General features: G+C 31.3%; 1 protein-coding gene across 1 annotated transcript in view; it reads right to left on the bottom strand.

Annotated features, from left to right (window-relative positions):
• The window catches only part of LOC142320356 (uncharacterized), a 78,700-nt gene that overhangs the window by 18,553 nt on the left and 33,600 nt on the right, over positions 1-26,547 (bottom strand). The window contains exons 3-5 of the mRNA XM_075358062.1: positions 17,460-17,709; positions 14,870-14,988; positions 10,646-10,777 (exon numbers count right to left, since the gene is read on the bottom strand). Coding sequence (XP_075214177.1) covers positions 10,646-10,777; positions 14,870-14,988; positions 17,460-17,709 — 501 coding nt within the window. The remainder of the gene's footprint in view (positions 1-10,645; positions 10,778-14,869; positions 14,989-17,459; positions 17,710-26,547) is intronic.

Raw genomic sequence — 26,547 nt, 5'->3', positions numbered from 1 at the left:
CTTTCTGGGTCGGTCTACTTCTCTTCTTTCTTGCTCCAGGACAATAATCTAGCACCCTTTCTGTCCACTTCTCCTCACTCACCCGTTGAACATGTCCTTACCAAACTAATTGTTTTTCTTCCATTCTTTTAATTATGGAATTTTACCCTCTCCTTTTTAACCACTCTCCAATTACCTCATTCCTCTTTCGGTTCGATTTTGAAATCCTACGGAAAAAATCATCTGCAAAGTCCCTCTCTCCTATTCCTTTTGCTCACCTGCCAGCACTCTGACCCCTAAGTTACAATAGGTTCAAATACCACATCATACAACATCGGTATTGTTCTGGATTTTATCTTTGATGACGAGAGTAAGTTATTCAATTTTGAATCGCCGCTTTTCCCTGACCAATTCTAATACTGATGTTAACTCATACCTTCCATCCTCAGAAATAAGTTAATCTTGTCACAATTTTGCACTCCTTTCGCCTCCACGACTACATACTCTTCTTACTTACCTACAACAACGTATCCCGTTTTCATTAAATTAATTTTCATACTCCATTGGTGTTCCTCTTTTAATCTCCTTAGCATATACGAGATATCCTAAGCATCATATGGGATATTAATAGCATTAAATTTTGGACAAAATTAAAAAGAGCTGAAAGATAGTTTAATTGAGCTATAGTACGATGAAAGTATTTATTAACTTATTTATAATTCTATAATTCAGTCGGATTTAAGGGTAGGGTGATATTCTTCATTATTTTTAAACCGTTTGACCTCATATCTCTAAAATCTGTGGACCAAAAAATTGAGATTTGATTATATACAGATGATTCTCAAAGAATGTAATAAATTTTCAGGATATGAATTAATCCATTATTTTTGATGATGCAATACAATTATTAAGAGTAGTGAAAAATATCGATGTATTTACTTCAATCTTTGGAAGAGTATATGACGCTTTTATTAATTTTTACCCGGTAACAAAATTCTTTATAAAATAGAAAACAAAGATGATTAATAAATAATGACATATAATTTTGCAAATTATTCAATAGATTTCAATTATATTAAATTAAAGAATTAATTTGTTAATTATTTTAAACTTTCTGCTTTTGAGAAACAATTGTTAATTGATTCAGCTAAGTTGCAGTTTTTGGAAAATATTTAAAATTACGTAGATAACAAAAAATTCCATTTTCACCTTTTTTTCTGCGATCTCACTAGAGCATTAAATTCTACATTTTTTATTGATGAAATACTTAATAGCTATGATATCAGAAACTCTGATTACAATCGGGTAAAGTCTTACCTTACTAACCGTAAATAAGTAATCTAAATGTCTTTTTAATAAAAATATGCATGTAAAGTTCTCATCTCAACCCCGTAGGGGAAGACACCCGCCTTGTGACGCTTCTGGTTGCCACCCCCCCCCCGTTGTTAGCCCTGATGGGCTTTAACGGGAGTCGTCTTTTTACATCTCACAGTAATACGTCAGGCCTCGTTTTGATGCCACCGATGTAAATGCCTCGGTAGACATTTACATCGGTGATTTATTAACTCAGCTTTTGCCTTCGCTGTAGGCCTCGTCCGGATATCTTAAATGTCCTAAATCGTATCCCTCTGAACTAGATAACCGAGTTCACGGAAGCACGAACCCCGCGTCTAGTTCTACTTGTTTAAGTCCTCACTTCAAGATGTGGAGTGGCTCAGGTAAGTGTTCCAGTTTCCTTGCTTTTATTATTGTTTAAGAGCTAACTTCGAAATCTTGAGCCATTTATTGTAATCCTGTTCATTAAGAACACAATTGTATCTATATTTGAAGATAATTATTTAAAAGAAATTAAAATTTTTTACGATAGGAAATCAAAAAAATTATTTACAGGATGGATTGTAACCGTTTACTTTTAAATGTGGATCCTTGCAACGAGCCGGTCAGGTAGACAACATTACTGACTGTGGGAATAGAATTATCATAAGTAATAACGATAATTACTTGTCCGCAAAGCGATATTTCTGGGTGTTTTATTAAATGACAATTCTCGAGAGACGATCAAATTAATTTCGTTTGCAACAAAATCGAGCTGTAGCGCCTTAAAAAACACTCTGAAACGCCCTAAAAAACGCTAAGCTTATCGTAATTGTTAAATATTAGTTATCCCTACATTTATTTTCTAATCTAAAGTTTATCATCTTTTAGAGCTGCTTCAAGAAATCAGAACGAGGTTTAAGGTAAAAAATGGCTGACAGATCATTATTAGGCACCCATCAATTATGTAGACCGGTAATTAGAAAATTAATTACGTAAACTTATCTCTTTCTCTATATTTATGAATGCGCAAACTTTGATTAAAACCACAGTCGTTTATTCTTAAAAAATAAATAATATCCACTCATTTTAAGCCAGACGTCGGAAATGGGGTATTTACTAGAAAGGGCTTTATTTCATTGCCATTTTAACTAAACCGTTTGAAAAATCTTCCCACCGATTTATTTAAGATACATCCTGATCCCGTATAGGAATACACCCTCCATGTGGTAATTTCGGTCGCCACGTCTACTCATCCGTACCTATCCCTTACGGCTTTACTGGAGGTCATCCTCAGAACCCCGGAAAAAGGCATCTCTCAGCCTTGTTCTTGCTTCAGTCAGGATACCACCAATGTATATGCCACATGTGATATTCCCATCGGTATACTACTAGAAAATTTACCCGTTAAAACAAAACACACGTATATCGAGTCTTTAACAAGACTGAGCGACATGATAGAACCGAAATTAAAAACGTAACTACCTACACGATATGTTAGAAGATCAGTTCAACGCGCAACCATAACATATCGCAAAACGAGAAATAAAAATAAAACTAAATAAACAAATAAAACATCAAACATTCTAACACAAGAACAACAAAAGCAAGACACAGGAAAGACCAGGCGGAATCCTAAATTCCCTCGGAAACTGCTACATAGCTTTCTTCATTTATTTGTAAATAAAAATAAAACATAAAATTTTCCTCAGTAGAATATTGATTTATCACTGTCATTCTTTCTTAAAAGCTGATGTTTTTAGTCAGGACATTACAAAAGTTTATTAGTCATACCATCTGCATAAACTACTATTCTTATGAAATATTCAGGGCAAATTTTCATCCCGTACCCACATACATAAGCACACGCTCGTTGTAGATACGGAATGAAAATTAATACTTAAAATATTGTTTCTTTAATTAAAACTGACTTTTTAACGAATCGCGGCAATTTTTAATTTGCATATGCATAACGCTGATACAATAAGTATTATTTTGAATAAATGAGGAGGCTAGAGGATTATTTTTTATATTGTGAGTGGGTGTAGCCCCACGATTTTGCCGCTAGTCGTGTGAATGGAGAAAGGTTGCAAGAGGTAACTTATCCATTTATAGTACTCGTGCAATTAGAATACATAAGTAATAATTAATACTAATTTCTATTGTGGCATAACTTCTGTGGAAGAATTATTTATATAATGTAAAAAAAAAAAAAATTATTTTACATAATTAAATGCAAGAATTATTAAGATAATTTGTTTACGTAGATGAAAAGAAACTTTCTATAAAAAAAAATCTATACCCACAAATTTACAAAAAAAAAACTCATCTACTATGTTTTTTATAAACATACTCGGTAGAGATATAAAATTTCTAATTTCGGTAGTGGTATTTCAATTCTGTAAAAAATATTTTTCATATAATATTAGGAAATGATTTTTAAACAAAATTTTATGTACAAATTTATTTACAAATTTTAAATATAAAACTATTATAATGATAAAACAAGAAATTTTTTAAACAACAAAAAAATGTATCTATAAGTAAAAAAATCTGATGTTGAAACCATATAACTTCTTAGTACGCCTATTAAATTACTTACACACATTTTTTTTTTTTAAAGGAAAAGTACGTTTAATTTTATTTCATTAATAACTTCTGATATTTTTTCATAATTTTTATTTATTGTTATTATTGAATTACTATTTGTCGTAAAAATTTTCACGTTAGGTTAGTAACTATTATTAATTAATCAATATATTTAAATTACAAAAAAAGCTAAAAACAAAGAGATGAAGTCTGATTCGATGGTGCCTTCCCCTTATCCAAATATTTATATATGTTTTGCCTATAACTCTGGTACCGATAAAAATAAGTATCACTTATGATATATCGTTGAAAATCTGTCAACGAAGGCTTATTATTGTAGTTAATAAAAAGACCAAAATCCAATTTTTTTTTGGATTTTGGTCTTTTTTGAACAGTTTTGTTCTAGTCGAATGAAATAAAAACGGGAGGTGCAAAAGTAGAAGATGTTTAACAGTCCTAAATCCAAAATTTCATCATCCTACGGCTAATAATTTTTGAATTACCAGAGATACGTACATATGTACAAACATCACGCCGTAACTAGTCAAAATGGACTCAGGGATGGTCAAAATGGATATTTCCGTTGAAATCTGAAAACCGAAATTTTTCCTCATCACAGTATTTCCTTTACTTCGTAGAAAGAAGTAAAATATACGTAATAATTTTTATAAAAATATTCATCCATAGGTTAAGCTTAACAAATTTACTTAAAGTTTTTTCTAAATCTCAACCCTCTTCAATAGAGGCAAAAATAAGAAAAAACAAATTAAAAAAAAATCTTTTCTGCATTTTAAGTACAGGTTTATAATTAAAAAAAAAAAAAATTGTAGATATTTCTTAATAGCTCTATATATAAAGTGTTAACTTAAAAAAAAAATACTTAAACCGAAGGGAGATAGAGCAAAAGAACATAAAATATATATTTCAATTTTATGAGGTAGTGGCAGATATTCTGAAAACAATTGTTTTTATTTTATTACTCTTTATGCTTTGCAGGTAGAAAAATGGTTTTATTGAAGTTTTCTCTAAAATGCCTCTAAAGAAAATCAAAATTGGTTTATCGCGATATACCCCTACCCCTTCAACTTATTGAAAAAAATTAATTTGAACAATGCCTTCTATATTGAAATATTTAAGCCAAATTCAAAGAAATCGGTTTGGTCAATCCTGAGATACGAGGCCAAAGCAATGCGATACACATACTAAATACGTACACAAGCCTTTTTGGTCTAGATGAACTAGTCGAATCGTAAAACATAACATTTGGAAAACATTCGATACCCCCATTTTTGACATGATCACCATACTTTCCCCTTTAATAGAACTATTGTAGTTATATTCGTCAGCAAAGTAATATAAATGTGATTCATTCTTTACATAAGAATTGTTTTAATGCCTAAATAAATTCCAGAATAAGGAAGCACTAATACTTTTATGATTAGACAGACCAGTAATGTCACTTCCAGCTATACGCAACTATTTCACTTCAATTGAAACGTGTTATTAATTTATCATTTTTTCTGAAATTCATCGTAAAAAAGTTTTTTAAATTTATAAAACATGTAATATAACAATGTTTAAAATGCGAAATGGTTTGTTAGGAGTCCAACTTTACGTAGAAGGCTCTTTTAGTGTTTAGACATGCAAATGAAGTTAGAAAGCGCGCGCGCACACACACACCCTCACTCACTCACTCACGCGCGCGCGTGCAATCATGTAGAGGATTTCCCTTATCAAACCAATGGTAATTGGTTGTTATATAAAGCCTAGGCAAGATGTAAGTAAGATGTAAGAAGGTAAGTAAGATGTACAAAGGTAATAATTATTGGGTAGACAGCCAGTTTCTTTCTTTATTAAAAGTATAATTATATTAATAAAATAAATAAATACTATATATAGGTCATAGTATAATTCATACACTATACTATCACGATAGAAATTGTAGGTGTGCTACTCTATTGTCAAAAAAAACGCTTTCAGTTTATATAAAGAATACAAAATATATGAATTAGGGGAATCAGTAATAAATCTTCGACCAAACCAACATTATAAAGTATAAAAAAAAGTATAAATAAAGAAGAGAGATGATTACACTAATAAATATAATTAATTTTATGAGATAATAGCGAGCTACAAAGCAAAAGTAATAAATAGAATAGGTATAAAATTTAAAAAAATGCAAACATAAAAATGTTAATTGCTAATTATATAAGTATAATGTATGGATGATAAAGCCGTAAAACTGATAAAGTTTCACAAAAAAGAAAAATATGGAGCGTGGATCAGAATGTTATACAAATTAAAATTAGTAAAATAGCAACATAAATAAATTAAGATTAACTGGATAATTAATATCGCAGCCGGGATAATTTCACGTCTATTAAAAAAAGAAATTATAAAATTTCTTTTAATAAATAACCATTAAGCAGATCACAAATTAAATACGCTTTGAACGGATGTGCAGTGATATAATGCGAGTAAGTATGATGTAATCAACAGATGATGACAGGTTTATTTCGAACAGGTGTTCGTAGTTAAAATTAGTACAGTATACTAAGAATTCGTTAAAGGATCTTCCTGTGATATTCATTATGAATTGCTGTTAACTACGTCAGCTATTGTGAATGAAACGCAATAAAATTAATACAGAATTTTTTGTTAAAAACAATTTTTTTTGTATTGTAAAATAATGTTAATAACGTGAAAATTAATCAAATAAATCCAGATAGACTAATAGCGCCACGATTTTCAGAGAACAAAGAATTAGTGTTATTTATTAACCTTTGAAGCGCCCGTTTTACATTTTAATTAGCAGTCTTCTGAATATGAAAATTATTCATAATAAAATCATTATTCTTTTTTAATTAATTAAAAAGGTCTAGAATTATCCGATAATTATCTAGAATTATCTGAAATTAAATTGCAATGTGATCTCGATTTTGAAAAAAGAATCACTTTGAAATAATTCTGGATTTGATAAAATTTACGGGGGCCGTCCCGTATTTAGTAATAAAGAGACAAATGGTCACGTAGGAAAAAATATGAAATAGAATAATCAAACTGTCTGACGATCAAATTGGCACCGCTGACATAGAAAATATCAGCTGTTGGAAAAAAAATTCCATTATTATAACATATTTTATTTCAAAATCACTTGAAATATGTACAGTGGAACAGCGTACTTTGATAAGATTTCCATTTTCTAAAAGTATAAAACTGGGCGAAATTCACTCGTAGATGTTAAAACGTATTTTAAAAAGTTTATTAACATTGCAGAGTTTTATAAGTGGATCAAACAGTTTAAATCGGGCAGAAGACTTGTCACCGATTTAGCGGTTGACCGGTGGAACTTTCGATTGACATTTGGAAAAACTTTATTAATGGTCTCATTAACGAGGGCAGAAGCACAAAAATGTTGGAAATTGCTGAAATTTTTAGCACGTGTATCGGAACTGTGCACTCCATTATCCGTGATAAGTTGAGTTACGCAATACATGTTCAAGTTTGGTTCTGGAACAGTCCACTCAAAATAACAAATACAACCGATTTCACATTTGAATGGAACATAAATGTCGGTTTTTAGTGGAAGGCAATACTTTTTTTGGATCGCGTAATAGCTTGTGATGAAACATGGAATCGTAATTTTGAACCTGAATTTAAACGTCAGAGTATAGAATGAAAATGTCACAGTTCGTCCAACAAAAAATATATTCAAAACCTTCGCGACAGCCGGTAAAGTGATGCTAACATGTTTTGGGATTTGTAATGGCACAAACTACTGCGGCTATTTTATATGCTAGTAAATAAACTGAATACTTTATTAATACGCAGTGAAGAAGAAAGATCCTGGTTCTTTCTCAAAAGGCGAAGTATTTCTGCATGATAATGCCTGCCCTTAGCCTCTAAAAAAAAAACCGGGTGGGGCTGTGTCGGAGCGAATGGCAGTTGGTTTAACGTGAAACATTACAGATCTTGGATGAAGTTCCTGCGAGCTACAGACCGACCAACTTATCTGTAGTGTTAAATGGGAGAGCCACCATAGTATTCTTTTTAACAAAAGTGAAAGCCTCCAATGGAAAATTTTAGTTCCTTCATTTGGCCAACTACAGATAAACTGGTCGGTCTGTATGTCAGCGAATCGCTTTTACTGTATCGGATTGAAATAAAAACGAGACAGCGTATTAAATTTAATTTTAACATAAAATGGTTCATTTAGACGCTGAATGGTCACGATATTTATTTCGACTAATATTCGACGACAATTTTGTTCAACATCGATCTGTGACATGAGAAGTAAGAAACATAAGGCGTAAGCAGCGGTAGAAGTGCTCGTGCCGTCGGCGTGGTTCACTAAGCGCTCCGTGCCAGGTTTGCGACGCTCCCGAAACAGTCTCGCTCGCTCGGCACCGGATATTGAGGTACCTGTGCGTGGTTCATAACCTTCCCTTTCCAACGATATGCGTAATTTATATTTCTGGCTGGCTTTTGCGCGGGCTTAGGCTGACATATTTAATTTTTATACATTTTTACACGTAAATATTGTCCAAAATATCCTTATTATTACTAAAAATCGATCTATCTCGATAAACTCAAAACACAAACACACGAATCAACGCGCTATTAAGTCTAAGTCGTGAGCTTCACTGAATGGAAATGAGTGAGAGCGCCAGTTTTGGCCGATCTGCACTGTCCCCCCTCCCCGCTCGCCAGTGACGGAAACTCAAAGTCGTATCGGCGAGCTGACCATGTAAGTTATAAAATGATACCGCATTTACTTCTCTGAGACTAACAGTTAGGATTTTTTAAGGCAGGACCATATAGACCTTTTCGTTACGCTACAGATTTCTGTTCCGGTACCCGTATGCTTCGGTATGATTTTAAAGACGTTTCACGGGAAAGTTTTTAAAAGTCGGGTCAGGTGGTGTTGCCACATCAACCTTTCAGTTCCGATCTTCACTACCTAATTTTTTTCGTTCTCTCCAAGAAATTCTACGTGTCACCGTGTTCGCCAATAGTAAGCAGGTCATCTATACGATACAAGAATGCCTCAAACACCAAGCTTTACTATTGGAAAAGAAGGCTCTCAGAAAGACGGGACAAGTACTTAAATGTAGCCGGGGATTATGTTGAAAAGTAGCTTTATTTTAATTTTCATTAAAATAATAGTACTTTCATTTCACTTTAGGTTAGGTTATGTTTAGAACTTTAAATGTAATTCGTTGACTTTCTCGTCTCTTACCGACGAAGTTCTAACGAACTACGTAATTTTTTGAAATCATTTGTCACTTGAATTACTGAACGACCTTCTTGTCGTACAGTAAAACAATAAAAGTTGTATTCCATAAATTCATATCTCCCTAATATAGTTTGCCCCAAATGTTGAAAAAAAAATGGTTTGAATTTAAAAATGAATTAATCTAAAATTATTATTTCTTTAACTTACGTATAATGTTTTTTTTTGTCTTTCAAATCGAGAAGTTACATACTGATATTATTACGAGATATTCATTTCCCGTAATATTAATGAAGTAACTCTGTAGAAAATTGTAATAATTGTTATTAATTTCTCGATTAACAAATCGTTAATAGATGTGATGTAACAAAAATATTTATGCAGTGATTCGAATGTACCAACAATCAAAATATAAATAATGTTGGGGTAGTTCAATGAGGCATCGATTGTAGACGCTAGGCTACAATTATAAGTAATACTAATAACCGTTTGTTTTAAATGATTACACATTAATTGATTCCAGCGGACGACCTGCGTTTGTATCAGAATATATTGCTCGGCGTGACTCGACGGACGCGTAGCTCTCTCTTACACTGTTTTTCTCTTGCGGCTCCTCCTCTCATGTATAGTTGTCGTCTTTGTACTCTTTCATTATAGGCCACAGTGACTGACTGTTTTTCAAAGAGGTTTACGATTTCATCCAGTCTATAATTTATTATAATTATAGCTTTCGTTTTAAAAATATAAATAATTAATATTATTAAACGTATATTTTTTTTATCGGTTTACAAAATTTATTTCAATTTACAATGAACTAATTGTTTGAATTTAAATCCATTTTATAACTGTATTATGAAATTAAATATTATTTATTACTGAAATAATTACTGTACTTTTTTGGCATTCAATTTTTTTCTTTATAACGTTTCTCGATAATGTAATAGCTTATTTTTTATTTTATTTTACGATTGTTTAAACTCACACAAAGGGTTCTCGCTAAAGATTCCATTTATAATCTGAAAATGATATTTTATTGCTAATAAGAAATCTGTTAAATATATTACTTTACTCGGTACAGTAATTAATTTTGTTTTCAATTGTTTGCAATAAATTCTTTATTTATAACTGTGGCATACTGTGAAATTTTTTAAGTTATTACTTTCCCGTCTAGACAGCGCTATAACAGACCTGTAGCCCTATAAGGGAAAGTATTGTAATCGGTCAAATTGGGAACATGCGGTTTTCACCGGATCTTGATGTTTTGACACCTAAGGAACCCAAAAAACCGGATTGAAATTTTCCGGATGTTAATGTTCGTATGTACGTGTGTTCGGTATCGGCCTCTAAATCACCTTATATCTCCAGAACTGCTGGACCGATTTTAACCAAATTTACTTCTGGAAGGGATAGCGTGGTGACCGGAATCGTCATATGGCGGGTGTCTTCCCCTACGGGGTCAGATCATAATATTATATGAAAGAGGAATTCATTTTTTTTATAAAGAATAATTAATTATATCGCTACGCATACCTTAGAAGCAAGAGACGATTCTCTAGCTAGTAAAACAGCCAACCCGCGCACTCGTCGACCAGCTCCTAGACTTCGTCTTGCCTCAGAGGCTGACTTAGCTTCTGGCCGGAGATGATCATGAACTCCTTTTGCCTATGAGAAAAAGATAATCAACGATTAATAATAATTAAAGAACTGTATGGAAATTGATGTTTAAATACAATATTTTTTGTACTTTGGAGATATTACTATTTTTTTTACATGTTAGATGCCTTTTTCATTTAACTTTAATATTTATATAACAAAAAATGTAATTAATGTCACGTAAGTTTTTTTATATCCGTGATAAAATGAATTATCATCGGTGTGGAGTAAAAATAAACAAAATTTTTCTAATAATAATTTGTTGTACTCATATTTTAAATACTTTCATTTTTAGTTAAATTATTATTTTTTTTACGCTAGTTAACAAAAAAAAACCTTTTTTTTGTGTATCTGGAATCGTACATAGTGATTTTAACCAATTTTGGGATGCTGAATTCAAAACTGTTCAGATTTTGTGTAATACGGCACGTTTTTTTTTTTTATACATACGATTTATTTACCAATAAATGAACTGTGAAATCAATATTTAAAAAAAAAAAATATTATTTATGTATATCATTTAAAATTTATTTAAATCAACGAATTTTTTATTTATTCATAGATAAATTGAAATACATTAATAAAAATTTTAAATTATTGGAATTGTTTAACCTTTAATATTTAAAATATGTTGACAAACATTTTCGCTTATAAGATGTTTAATCTGTTTTTCTAAACACAAGCCAACAATAGTCACCCGTCATTCCAGGATCCCATCCTCCTTTTTACCGATGCTCACGGTCAGAATATCCTAATGGAAACGGTCTCCTTGCTTATCGCTGATGGAGCCCAATTTTTCGGAGAAAAAAGTCTAGGTGGGAGTGCAGGAAATTAATTTTTAATGACATCCTACATCCTAATAAAAAACCAGTAACAACGGCTCTGAAAGACTTCCATGCAGCTAGATCACATTAGCTAAGTTTATCGTCAAAATTTGAGTCCTTAAGCAGTTTCTTGATTTGCGGACCGATAAATATACCGTCCTTGAGCTTACCATCACTCAAATTAGGATATATATTTTTTTTAAACGATTAAATCCTGGTCCATATTTGTCTAGTGCCTTTAAAAATTTTTTCATGAGGCGGAGTTTTGTGTGAAGCTTCGGCAGTATGATTTTACCACTCTCAATTAATGATAAATGCTTTACATTTTTTTGATCGGCCACAAACTTCTACCTCAATGGACAGTTCTTTAGTTGGTACCAAATTCTGGATCACGATTATTAGATTAGACCAAGAAAGCAACAATATTTCATAAACCCACCTTGTAAAACAAGAAGAAATGCAGCAAGTTTCAGATCGCTGCAAACTTGCCACATATACTCTTTGTATTTTATTGCTTTTAATATGCCATAGTTTCATAATTTTCTTTCATGTCGACTGCATGAGCTAATGAAATGGATGACTGTTTGTTACCGTTATCCAATAAAACTGCTTTCATGCTAACTTTAGAAGAGTCAATAAAAATACGTCTTTTTATTGACTCATTATTGGCAGTTTTATCATACCCAGCATTTATCATATAGTTTCAGGACGTACATTCAGGAATATGCTGAAAACCAAGCTCTTTCATCAGGCCATCAACATCAGTACAAACGCGCAATAAATTTTTCGTAGTAAAAAAATTTGAGTTTTATTTCATGTTCTAAACGTAGTAACATTTGTTTTTCCGCTAAAAGATTCCACTGTTGCAGTCTAGACATCAGAAGTTCAGCTTGCTGCTTTGATAAGTTTAAATCGCAAACTAAATCATTAAGTTCATGTTGTTAAATTAAATGAGCAGATTTCTCATGAGATACAGAAAAAATCCTTCAACATCCTCTACATCATATGCTTCATTTTCAGATTTTTCTTCTAGCAGTGTCGAATCAGATGGTAGTACAGGTAACTCCTCTCCGTGCTTTACCGGCTTTAGAGCTGAGGATACATCAGAATATTTTATAAATTTTCTATTTTTGAATGAAAATCCAAATATATTTCTCATACAAAAGTAGCAGTCGATGAAGTGGTCCTTAGGTTCACGCCAAACCATCGGTACAGCAAGTGAGATGGCTTATCCTTTCCCCTTCAGCCATTCAGTTATTGAGCACGATATGCGAATAACATGAGGCGCCCAGATTTTATTTTGATCCCCTAGTGCACAATCAAAATAAAATCTATAAACTGTTTTTATTAATTCATAAATAGTATTTCTTTGAGGTCTAGGTGTAAATTTACCAGACATAACAAAGATTGTTTGGGTGATTTGAACACGAACTTTTGCAGAAGCCATGTTGAAGCAAATAAAAACGAGACAAATCACTTTTGTATTATAAAAAATTGATAAAAACACTAATAAATCTGTGAAACACAATACACAGTAAATACAAGTGAAGCTAGATTGAATAAGATTTTAAGATCTGTAGTAGGCAACAACAAATATCTGTATGATATCATCATTCAAAGATATTTCTACGTGTCTACTACTCACGATACATATTATTTATTTTTCTTTATTAAGCATGTACGCATATTATTTAAAGTAAAAATACAGAAACTGTTCTTAATTGTAACTAGTACTTAATCAAAACGAGTTTATAATAAAAACGTTTTAAAAATTTACCGATTTACGTAAAACCTTTATGTGGTTAACGCAATTTCAATAGCGTATTTGAAATCAGCACCCACAGTACATTAAGCAAAGTTGTGTAACATGTTAGACATAAATTTTGTGTTGATTAGTGTTATTCAAATCTGTCTGAAAAAAAAAAATGAATTAAATTTTGTTGAAAAGGTTCTGTCATTATTCAGTAGGATTGCAAGGATTTCCAAATTCCAAAACAAAGTATTTAGATTTCTGTACTTTTTTTTTTATTCTAAGTATATCAATAGACCTTAACCTACAAGAATTACCTCATTGTAAGCCTATTATTTAAATGTTTTTAATACTTAATTTCAAAATAAGTTTAATTTTATTTCAATTTAAATATAACCAAATATATATATATATGTATATATTATTAGATACCGGATTATATGCATTTGCATATTAAGTCTATTCTCACCGGTTATCGCATATTTTCCTTAAAATCTAGCGATGATGCATATTTTCGCTATATTTACAATATTTTTCGGTAGGGTACCTTGTTAATAAATAAATCTTACGTTATAGCCGGCCAAACCTATTAGCTGCACGGCAATTAGAGAGCACTTAGCAGCTGCGGAACAGTACCTCTGATTGTTTATGTTTACAAAAGTAACAAAATATTAAATAATTGTTAATTATCGAATTTATTGATATGTTGTTCAACTACTTAATAATTGTATGCTGATTTTGAAATAAAAAAACTAAAAATTACAGTTTTTTAATTTAAAGTTGCATATTTTGACACTGTTCATGCATATTTTAAGCATTTTTCATGCATATTTCAAGGTCTTTATGTTGCATATAATCCGGTCTCTGTATATTATAAATATAAAATAATATCAATTTTTTTAACTTCCAACTTTTTTCTTGATAAAATTATAAATCCCTATAACCTTAAACTACATTAAAAACTACACTTGATTTGTACTTTTTATTTATTATACTTCTAGTCAGTGCTTGGCCGCCAAAAGCCAAGCACTGATTTGGTGTTTGGCTTGCCTGACTCGAAAAGCCATAGAAAACGAGATTTTTATTACACACGTGGAGCCCATTCGTTCCATCGATTTATATCGTCAATAATGAAAGAATACTGAAAGGTTTTTCATTGCAGGACTCATTATGTAGTGAATATCATTATTATCACAGAAAGTAGCTACAATTGTGCTTCGTTACTTCCGGTTCTGAGCGACATGAGAGTGTGGTAAGTGTTTTAATATAATTTTTCGAAAGCATAGAGTAATTTTTTTATTCATAAATGATATTGAATAATTTATTTGAACCGTGAACTGAAAGATAATTTATATATTAAACTCGGAAAATATCCTTTCTTGGACAATTTTGTACAGTCAACTCCGAAATTTTAAACTTACATTATAATTATAATTATAATGTGATAAGTTATCGTGTAAATTTATAATTAATTAAATACTACATAATGAAATAAAATTTTAACTATAATATTCATTTTATAGTCACCTGAAAGAAAATTGCATGTTCGGTGTGTCTCCAAAAATGAGTAACTGGATAACCGCAGTGACCCCTACAAGGTAAGATTTCTAATCTACCAGAACATTGACGGTTAGGACAGGGTTTACCTGTAAAAGCAATGAAGATTTTAAAAGTAAGAGTACATTTTTTCTTCTTCTAAATAAAATAAAAAAGTAATTAAAAAAAATAAAAAATAAACAAATTTTATAACAGCCTAATATATATATTTATCTAAAAAGAACTAATAATGAAAATATTTTGATTATTTAAAACTGTATTATAAGCAATGTGGACTTGTAGTAGTTCAATGTAGACTTGAAAGTAGTTATAAGTTGAAGAGATAGATCGATTAAATAGGTAGCCCTATTAATCGGACTGTGTTCAGCATATATTAATGATACTCTGAGTAAACCAAACTTCTGCAATAGTCTTAAAAGTATTACTATAGAGTTAAAATGTAGAATCAATAAATATGACAAACAAAGAGCAGTTGTTAGGAGAGACGGCCAATTAAGAAGAATAAAACTCTTATATTATTGTTTACTTAACAATAAGAAATAAGAGAGGATGATTCATCCTGAGCAATACATAAACATACGTACGCGCGCGCGCGCGCGCACACACACACACAGAGAGAGAAAGAGAGAGAGAGAGAGAGATAGAGAGAGAATATAGAAATCTAGGAACCTGTTCTAATGAAAAAACTACTACTACTATAAAATCACTCACGTGCTTGCTTGTAGTAGTGAAAACTACAGGTTTCTTTCTGTTAGTATATAAAATTACTCGGTGACAACGAATTTGTAATATTTGACTTACAGTTTGTTTTAAGCCACTTATTTAGTACTACCATCCACCGTCACGGCTTCGCCCGTGCTATGTGGTTACTTGTACTTCCCGTCACGGTTATTTTTTTTTAATTTTATGTTTTTTAGTCAAACAACCGGCGGCAGATAGAGCCAGTCGGCGTCGCATATGTAATAAACAATGGTTGTGTAGGTTGTGCCGCTGCGCCGTACACCATCGCATCCCTTAAAAATTGAAATTAAGAAAAATCCTAAATTTTTTAAATATTTATCTAAAAAATATTTACAAGCCCCAATCTAGTGAATATCTACGTAGTTTAGTATAGTAGAAAATGAGAAAATTTGTTATCATTGTTCGAATTTTTTATAGGTGGTTTCTTCACCCCTTTGAAGGTCGAATTTCGAAAATCTGGAAAATTGGTTTTTAGATATACACATGAATATTATGCCCACCAAAAAATCAACTTGATATCTTCATTTGTTAACGAGCAATTAAAAAAAAAAAAAAAAAAAAAAAAAAAAAAAAAAAAAAAAAAAAAATAGCCGGGTTTCAGAAAATAAATTCATTTTAACCTTTTAAAACTCAAAATTTCAAAATATTGATAAGTGTATGTTAGAGAACGGGGAAAGGATTTTGATAATCTGGAATTATATCTATATATGTAGAAGAACAAGTCCTGAGTGACCGATTCATCAACGCCCAGCAAAAACTAGGGAGGAGGATAATTATTGAAACCTGTACACACGTTCTCTTACGGTGTAAGTACACGCTAAAAAAAGGATTATTTTTTAAATTCTGAGTTTAAAGGATTAAAATAGAGTAACAATAAAATTTATTATTATTACTTTTTTTTCTTGGTAACAAACAAAGATCACAAAAAAGTCAAGTTTTCTTCATGTGAATATCTACAAACCAAATTCTAAATTTTTCGAAATTCAACCTTGAAAGGGGTGATGAAAGGTAAAAAAAATTGAATAATTATCACAAATTATCTCCATTTCCGACTACACAGAACGAGATATTTGGGGCGTGCAAATACTCTTCAGATAAATATCTAAAATCCATTTTCGGTTTTTTTTAAATTTCGTTTTTTAAGGGGTGCGACGGTGAATGGTGGCTCAACCAACACAGCCACTGTTACTGTATGTACGACGAGACTGGCTACATTTGCCTTCGATTACTTGACATAAAATCATAAATTAAAACTAATTAAAAAAATGAGAAACGAAGTACGGTGCTTGCTACTGGTGTTTGTCGGGAAACAATAAGAACCGAGCAAAATATATATTTATGGGTAACAGTTATAAATAATATTTTTAAGATGGAGGCCGACTGTTTTGAAACCCACATTTTTGGGTCACATTAAGTTAAGGCTTGTACCGACCATAATGTTGTTGTGAAGAAATTACAACACACCGATAGTTTTTATAAATTGAACAAGTTTTAATTTTTATTTATTATTATTATTCTCAGAAGTATGAATTTAATAAACGAAGGGGGATCCAGGAACCAGAGTCCTCTGGCTAGACGGGAAGGACGAGTGAAGCGAGCTAAACATAACCTGACCGCGACGGGAAACTTAAGTAGTCATATAGCGCGGGCGAAGCCGCGACATTTCTGCTAGTCCTTTTATATAATTTTTCGTTTTGTAAAATATTACATGGATGATGAGTTTTTCAAATTAATTAAAAAAAAAAAAAAATAAATAAAAAAATAAAAAACAGAGCAGCCTTTTTATAGTAGTAAGTTTAACGATATAATAGAAGTATACCTTGTTGCTTTTTGCGAGCCTTGTCGCATATCGCTGGTCTTAAATGAACAGATTCTCCACCAGGTAACACGCAACGTCTTGAACAGACTAGAACACCCAAACAGGATTTTTTAAGTATATGAACATTATGATTATTTGTATTGCGCATCGCCCAACCAGAAGCGTGCCTTTTAGCTTCTTCACTTGTAGCCGGATATACTAATCTACAGTGGCCATCAGCCCATTCCTCCCACTCATTAAATTCACTCACCTAAAAAACAAAACATTTTAAACACGAAATTTAAAAATAAAAATAATTTATGTTTATAGAAAAACGTATATAATAGCTTATGACTTAAATTAAGTTACATTACATACAGATATTAAATTAGAAAACTTGCACGGAAAAGGAATAAATAATTTTTCCACTACGACCTCAATACATTCTTTAAAACTTCATTTTTAAAATTTTGTGTTTTTTTCTCTTGTATTGGAAGACGTCTTGAAATCCTGCTGCTCCTGCTTACGGCACAATTTAATTTTTTGATAACAGTGTCGATTGTTATTTATTTACTTTTTTCAACCGTTTTATTTACGGTTTTGTTAAATTTTATAAACCGGTTTGTAATTTTTCATTATTAAACAAATAATAAATAAAAAAGTAAAAATTATAATCGGTCAAATGTAGAGAGGTCAATTAGGGTAAAGATTTAGTGATCTAAAAGTCTTGGAAATCAATGATTAATCACTTCTACGGAAACGATTTCATACAGTTTACTAAATGCGGAAGATTGTTAGAATACCAGAAAATTTGTCACATTTATAGTTCACCTTAATTTATTTCTACGGTTATAAACTGTTTTGGCACTATTTTTCCTCCATTTTTTTTGTTTTTTTCATGAATACCGATTAAAATACATCCTGATTAAAATCCCATCATTTAGTTTTTTACGTCATTTCATATGTTTTACTTACAGAAAGACCGGCTTAATATAGATTACATATATATATATATTTTTTTGTCTTCAGTCATTTGGCTGGTTGATGCAGCTCTCCAAGATTCCCTATCTAGTGCTAGTCGTTTCATTTCGGTATACCCACTGCATCCTACATCCCTAACAACTTGTTTTACATATTCCAAACGTGGCCTGCCTACACAATTTCTTCCTTCTACCTGTCCCTCCGATATTAAAGCGACTATTCCAGGATGTCTTAATATGTGGCCTATAAGTCTGTCTCTTCGTTTAGCTATGTTTTTCCAAATGCTTCTTTATCTATTTGCCGCAACACTTCTTCATTTGTCACCTTATTCACCCATCTGATTTTTAACATTCTCCTATAGCACCGCATTTCAAAAGCTTCTAATCTTTTCTTCTCAGGTACTCCGATCGTCCAAGTTTCACTTCATATAAAGCGACGCTCCAAACATATACTTTCAAAAATCTTTTCCTGACATTTTAATTAATTTTTGATGTAAACAAATTATATTTCTGACTGAAGGCTCGTTTCGTCTGTGCTATTCGGCATTGTATATCGCTCCTGCTTCGTCCATCTTTAGGAATTCTACTTCCCAAATAACAAAATTCTTCTACCACCATAATCTTCTCCTCCTATTTTCACATTCAGTGGTCCATCTTTGTTATTTCTACTACATTTCATTACTTTCGTTTTTTTCTTGTTTATTTTCATGCGGTAGTTCTTGCGTAGAACTTCATACATGCCGTTCATTGTTTCTTCTAAATTCTTTTTACTCTCGGCTAGAATTACTATATCATCAGCAAATCGTAGCATCTTTATCTTTTTACCTTATACAGTTACTTTGAATCTAAATTGTTCTTTAACATCATTAACTGCTAGTTCTATGTAAAGATTAAAAAGTAACGGTTATAAGGAACATCCTTATCGGACTCCCTTTCTTATGTTCCTCAATTATTACTGTTGCTATTTGGTTCCTGTAAATGTTAGCAATTGTTCTTCTATCTCTGTATTTGAACCATAATTTTTTTAAAATGCTGACCATTTTATTCCAGCCTACGTCATCGAATGCCTTTTCTAGGTCTATAAATGCCAAGTACGTCGGTTTGTTTTTCTTTAATCTTCCTTCTACTATTAATCTGAGCCCTAAAATTACTTCCCTTGTCCCTATACTTTTCCTGAAAACAAATTGGTCTTCTTCTAACACTTCTTCCACTCTCTCTCAATTCCTCTGTACAGAATTCTAGTTAAGATTTTTGATGCATGACTAGTTAAACTAATTGCTCTGTATTCTTCATATTTACATTATATATATATTATTTACATTATATATATATATATATATATATATATATATATATATATAATATATATATATATATACATACACTGTAAGTATGGTATCAGTTACGTATTTCATTAAATAATCGATTGATGAAGCTGTTACTTGATGAAAATCCATCATAACAAGACGAAATAAACAAATTATGTTATTAGATTTTTACAAAATTTATTTATAAAAAAATCACATGTGTTTCGGTACACAGTACCTGTGAGTATTCTGTTTGTAATACCTGAGAAGGTACTGTGTATCTAAACTGATGTGATTTTTTTGTATTAAATAAATTCTGTAAAAATCTAATTACATAATTTGTTTATTTTCTTTTGTTATTTCTGTAAAATATTATACGGAATAAACAATGATTTAATAATTTATAAATGAAAGTCTATCTGTGTACTAATCAGTATCGTTCCTAAACGGTTAATATCTCTTTAATGAAACTCTCATGTTGATTTAGTTTCGGCACCGAATTAAACTAACATTATAGTTCTCTCAATGTTTTGAGAGAACACATGTTCTCTCAAAACATTTATCTGTGTCTAGTGATAAAAGTCAGTGTGAGCTCATTTGATGGGGCATGACATGGTGAGTGCTTTAAGATCCATACGATTTGTGTAACTTAGTCGTTGAGATATCTCGATTTGAACGCTTATGAGGTAAGGCTTTGAGTATGAAAAAACGTTACGTACCCTTAAAACTCCTTTCATCATTGATTGAGCGTATTTGGTGCGTATTGGTTATCTGTGACATGATGTAATAAGTGTTTTAAGACCCCAATGAAGCCTGTAACTAAATTAATTACTCAGTAATTGCAGAAAAACTAAATTTTCTTTAATTTGCTTACCCAATTCTTTTGTTATATAGATTTAATTATTAACTAAATGGAGGGCGTGCCTACTGCACACCTCCGCAGCTAGGCCCTCCCGGAAGGTTGTCCTGGCTTGCGGCGTCTCGGAATGGGATTATTAGTGTTCAAAATTTACACCTCTGTTGTAAAAATATTTTTTTTTTTCAATGATGAAAATTCATATAACGAAAGTTAAATTAGAAATTTAACTCTAGAAGTTGATAATAACGTATCGGGATTCTCCGCTTGCGATCGGTACATTCCGGTGCCTACTTTTTGATTATAGTTCATTATTTTATGAAAAAAAAAAATACATAAATAAATAAAAAAATATGTAAAAAACACTCAAAGTAAACTCACTAAAAGTTAAAAACTAATTTTAGGACGGTATTTCAGAATGGATTCGACAACAAACTTTGATGGTGATATGTAAGATTATGTGGAAGTCATAGCTTCAAATTAAAAATTTAACGTTTTTGCCAATTTTATCATATGTCATTTATGTGAAATTCATGACCATTTCATAGGTCATGAATTTCACATAATCTTACATATCACCATCAAAGCTTGTTGTCAAATCTATTCTCAGATACTGTTATAAAATTATTTTTTACCTTTTAGTGTGTTTAATTTAAGCGGTGTTTTAAAAATTTTTTTACATATTTTCTATTTTCTACTTTTTAGTCTTCATAATTTTATAGTTTACAGCTTCTGTAGCGTACAGGTTTGAGCGTATTTAGCGAAAGATCGGATCGGTACGTTTTACAGTGGGTGAGTGCAATCAAAACAGGGCTAAACGATTTAATTTCATGATAACCAAGATCTGGTCCAGAGTGTACCCGATGCGTTAAAAAGATAGTGCTCGACCTCCTTATACAAACGCCGCTAGAATCGTGAAAATTGGACAAGCGGTTGCCGAGGTATCACGATGGCACCCCATCGCATCCCCTCGTCAATTTCCGAATGGTACCCCGAGGGCATCTGAAAATATTATCATTCGACGGGTACCACTGGAAGCGGTTATCGTCGAGGGAGTTGAACAAATTTTTCAGAATGTAAGGACCGACCGTTTTTGAGATATTTACGATTTTATTCCGAAAATTTGGATCCGGTTAAAAAGTAATAAATTTTCCCAAAACTTCAATATTTATTTCGTAAATATATCGATATATTTACGATATATATCGGTATATCAATATATTTTAATATAACAAGTATATAACTGACCACACGAGACATTTACTAACGAATCGGGATTTTCCGCTAGTGATCGTACATTCCGGTGCCTAATCTAAGGGGTATGTCATTGATCCCTATATAACCTGGATAGGGGGATCCCATGCTTTGGAGCACAAACTAGGGCCACTAAATGAGTGGTAGAACTAAATAAAATGAAACGGCGCATGCGCAGATGTAAGTATAAGAGTAGGAATAAAACCACATTTTGAACACTGATCTCTATATAACTATATATCCGATCTCTATATAGATTTTCTGCAACTGTCCGTACATTTCTGTTTGTGTTGCGAAAATAACCGTTCTTTTGGTTATCTGACTTAAGTAAAACCATCACGATTACAGTCGCGCAAGCGGACAATGGTTTTATTTAGTTTCCAGCCGCTCATTCTGCGGCGCTTGAGTATGCTATAATATTGGACACTTTATTATATTTTACGCTATAAGGATTCCCTATCCAGTTAATTAGAGATCAGTGGGGGGCGCACATACCGACACCTATACAAATGTCGTTTAGTAGGGAAGGATTTTTGTATGTGTATTTTTTAAAAGGTTTACGTACTGATAATTATAATATCAATTATTATTATTATGCTGATCTGTAATTATGTTGTAACTCTACTCTAATTTTATTTTGTTTATTAATTTATTTGTTGCTTTATTTATTAATTTCTTATATATTTCATTCGGTAAAACATCTTACCTGATTTATCGTTATAATAACTTATTACTTAGTTAAAAAATGTGTTCCACGGATTGACTACGGTTCTGAACAGCGGTAACAATATATATATCCAAGAAACATCTTTAAACATCTTACCTGATTTATCGTTATAATAACTTATTACTTAGTTAAAAAATGTGTTCCACGGATTGACTACGGTTCTGAACAGCGGTAACAACAATATATATATCCAAGAAAAATGGAACCCTCATTCAATTATTCTGGAATACAAAGGACTAAGTATGTTCAGTTTTAGAACATTTTTTTCAAATATTACCTAATAGTTTTATTACTTAATAGTTAGTACCGTTAGTTTTATTATGATATTTTATTCTATTTGATGTCGAACAATTTTTCATACATTTATTAGAGTAAATACCAGTGGTATTTACTCTAATAAATGTAAATGTGACATAATTACCGTTTTGTAATATTCCATTTTTATTTTTGAGTTAACGCAATAGTAAGTATACTATTAGTAAGTTATATAGTATAGTTATATACTATTAGTATATTTACACAATAGTAAGTATAGTTGACTGCGTTTTTTTTATAGATTTGAACCGTTGCGGTTTTTTTTTGCTTTAAAATGGCATTCTATTACACGTTAAATAGAAAAAATATATACTGGTTGTAAGAACAAATGTATACCACAACCAGACTGACTTGTCAGTAAATTATTCAATTTTTCCAGTTGCGATTTTTCTAGGAGCTGAAAAACATGTTAAACTAAAGTTTCCTCATAAAAGTGATAAATACATCACCAATTTATGTTTTTTCTTCTTCGTTTGGATCATCTACGGATCGCATTAATAAACAATTTTACTTTACATCTTATTTTCTTCCCGTGGTTCACGCGGAATGGTAAAATTCACGATTATCTTGAGCTCCCGTCTGTTCGTGAGATTGCATAGCAGCGCAGTGTCAAATACCTGCTGAGGCTTGAGAATCATGTAAATCACTTTGCAATTTATCTACTCGATAACAGCAAAGATGTCCGACGGTTGAGACGTGCCCATGTACTCGACTTAGGATCTACCTAACTGTTTGGAATCTAACATCGTCAAGTTTAGTGGTGTCGTGTCTAATCTCTTTGTTACTTCTCTTTCTTTTTATTCTTGTTTTACCTTTTGTTCTTTTTCTTTTTATTCTTTGTTATTAATGTTTGTTCTTGTGAACTATGTGGTACTGAAATTAATGTTTTATGATTTATGACTGAGCTTGAAATTTCATATTGGACTTCAAGTTTACTTGCAACTATTTATTGTGCAGTACTTATTTTGAGGGTTCCTTAAGGATCCCCTTATCACGTGCTTTTGTCAGGGAACTTACTTATGGCTCCAGGAAAGCCGATTGTAATTATAATTATTGAGAAAGAAAAATCTTGTTTCCTTTTCTGCCAGTAGTCTTTCATTTTTTGACTAACTTCGTCTCTCTTTCTTTTTGACAATATTCTCTTCCCTTTTTTCCTCTGAAAACTTGAAATTTTTAGTTTTTAATTAAGAAAAATAATTAAAGATTATGTTTATTAATCAGCTGTTCTCCGATCTTTTTAAGTGTCCTTAAAGTAATATTTAGAAAGTTATTCTTCTTTTGTCTATAAAGCCTGTTATTTTTTTTAATTTCTGGTAAATTTCTTCATTTGATCTACAGATATTTTGGTTATTTTTTCCATTCACGATGTTTTGACTGACATCGTTTCTGCAGCATACAGTTGACTGTTACCTTGATCGGAGTCATTTAATTTCTGGTAAAACGTAAAAATTAACCCGTAGAATATTTTTAAATCTTAACGCATTTTCCTGGCAAGTCCTGCCAAAAAAAATGTGGTAAAAACTTATTTTTTTAATTGACTTAGATCGTTTGTGGGCTCTTAGATAAAACAAAATTGCTAAGAGAATATAATTGTGGAGGCGATGAGAAAACAAAAAAATTAAAAAAAAATCGTCTTTATTTTATCAAGAAAGTTCTTTTTCTAAAAGTTCTGGTCAGATAGATGTTGAAAAGGAAGCTTAATTTTCTAATTCGGTTACGCCTTTTGGAAAGCCACAGGTTCGGTCCTAACCAAATATTTTATAAGTTTAATCTAATAATGATTATTTTTTTTATGTTAACAGCTAATAATCTGCCAGTTAATGGTTTTCTACATTCATTCTCATTATACTTTTCACTATTGTGTGATTTTTATAAATTTCGATTACTTTCACTAATTTTTATTTTTATAAAAATTCGTAAATAAACAAAACGAAATTTTATGATACAAAGATTAATAGGAAAACTTGTTTTATTATATGTAGATTTTCAGAAGATCTTTTATTTAGCTTTTTTGTTTGTAATTAAAGCTGGATTTAACGCCGATGTTAATAATATCATCGTAAATTGGTCAGTCAACACGTTTAATATGGCGTCGAAGAATATATTTAATACGTGTTGCGTTTGTTCATTTGGTTTGTAACTGACTTTTATAAATCTCATAATTCATGACGAAAAGCGGTCGAATTTTCATGTTATTTGAAAAAAATCATTATTTAATTGTTCTTCGTTAGATTTGACGAGGGGAAAAAATAAAAATAAAATAATATTTGTTAAAGGGAAAAAACAATTGAAGAACATAAGAAAGAAGCCGTAATAAGAAAGGGAGTCCGACAAGGATGTTCCCTATCTCCGTTACTCTTTAATCTTTACATGGAACTAGCAGTTAATGATGTTAAAGAACAATTTAGATTCGGAGTAACAGTACAAGGTGAAAAGATAAAGATGCTACGATTTGCTGATAATATAGTAATTCTAGCCGAGAGTAAAAAAGATTTAGAAGAAACAATGAACGGCATAGATGAAGTCCTACGCAAAAACTATCGCATGAAAATAAACAAGAACAAAACAAAAGTAATGAAATGTAGTAGAAATAACAAAGATGGACCGCTGAATGTGAAAATAGGAGGAGAAAAGATTATGGAGGTAGAAGAATTTTGTTATTTGGGAAGTAAAATTACTAAAGATGGACGAAGCAGGAGCGATATAAAATGCCGAATAGCACAAGCTAAACGAGCCTTCAGTAAGAAATATAATTTTTACATCAAAAATGAATTTAAATGTCAGGAAAAGATTTTTGAAAGTGTATGTTTGGAGTCTCGCTTTATATGGAAGTGAAACTTGGACAATCGGAGTATCTGAGAAGAAAAGATTAGAAGCTTTTGAAATGTGGTGCTATAGGAGAATGTTAAAAATCAGATGGGTGGATAAAGTGACAAATGAAGAGGTATTGCGGCAAATAGATGAAGAAAGTAGCATTTGGAAAAATATAGTTAAAAGAAGAAACAGACTTATAGGCCACATACTAAGGCATCCTGGAATAGTCGCTTTAATATTGGAAGGACAGGTAGAAGGGAAAAATTGTGTAGGCAGGCCACGTTTGGAGTATGTAAAACAAATTGTTGGGGATGTAGGATGTAGAGGGTATACTGAAATGAAACGACTAGCACTAGATAGGGAATCTTGGAGAGCTGCATCAAACCAGTCAAATGACTGAAGACAAAAAAAAAAAAGGGAAAAAATCTTCCTTTTTTTTATAACTCCATTTAACTTATTTAAGCTGATAAGCAGACACTTCACCTTGATTCCTTGAGCTTAAATTGAGGAGGGGAGGTTAAATTAGACTTTATAAATACAGTACAAGGAAATATTAACTTTGATATAAAGCGTAATAGTTATAAAGCAGGAAATTAATTACTACAAGGTCATACCTCGTAAATTTACTTTTATTTTCATAAATACAGAATTTATATTCCAGATTTTTTATTCGGAGACTTCCGAAATATCGCACAGATTAATAATAAAAAATATAGAAAGACTTATAAATCAGTGTATTATTTGACAACCGTAACGACTAATCTGATAAATCTTTGCATTTCTTTTCTCGTTATTTATCAAAGGCTTAATAATATAGGCCTATAATCTACATGTTAACGAAACTGGCAATATTTAT

Source organism: Lycorma delicatula, chromosome 2, assembly GCF_047948215.1.
Source record: "Lycorma delicatula isolate Av1 chromosome 2, ASM4794821v1, whole genome shotgun sequence".
Lineage (NCBI taxonomy): Eukaryota > Metazoa > Arthropoda > Insecta > Hemiptera > Fulgoridae > Lycorma > Lycorma delicatula.
This window is presented reverse-complemented; position numbering and strand designations above follow the sequence as displayed.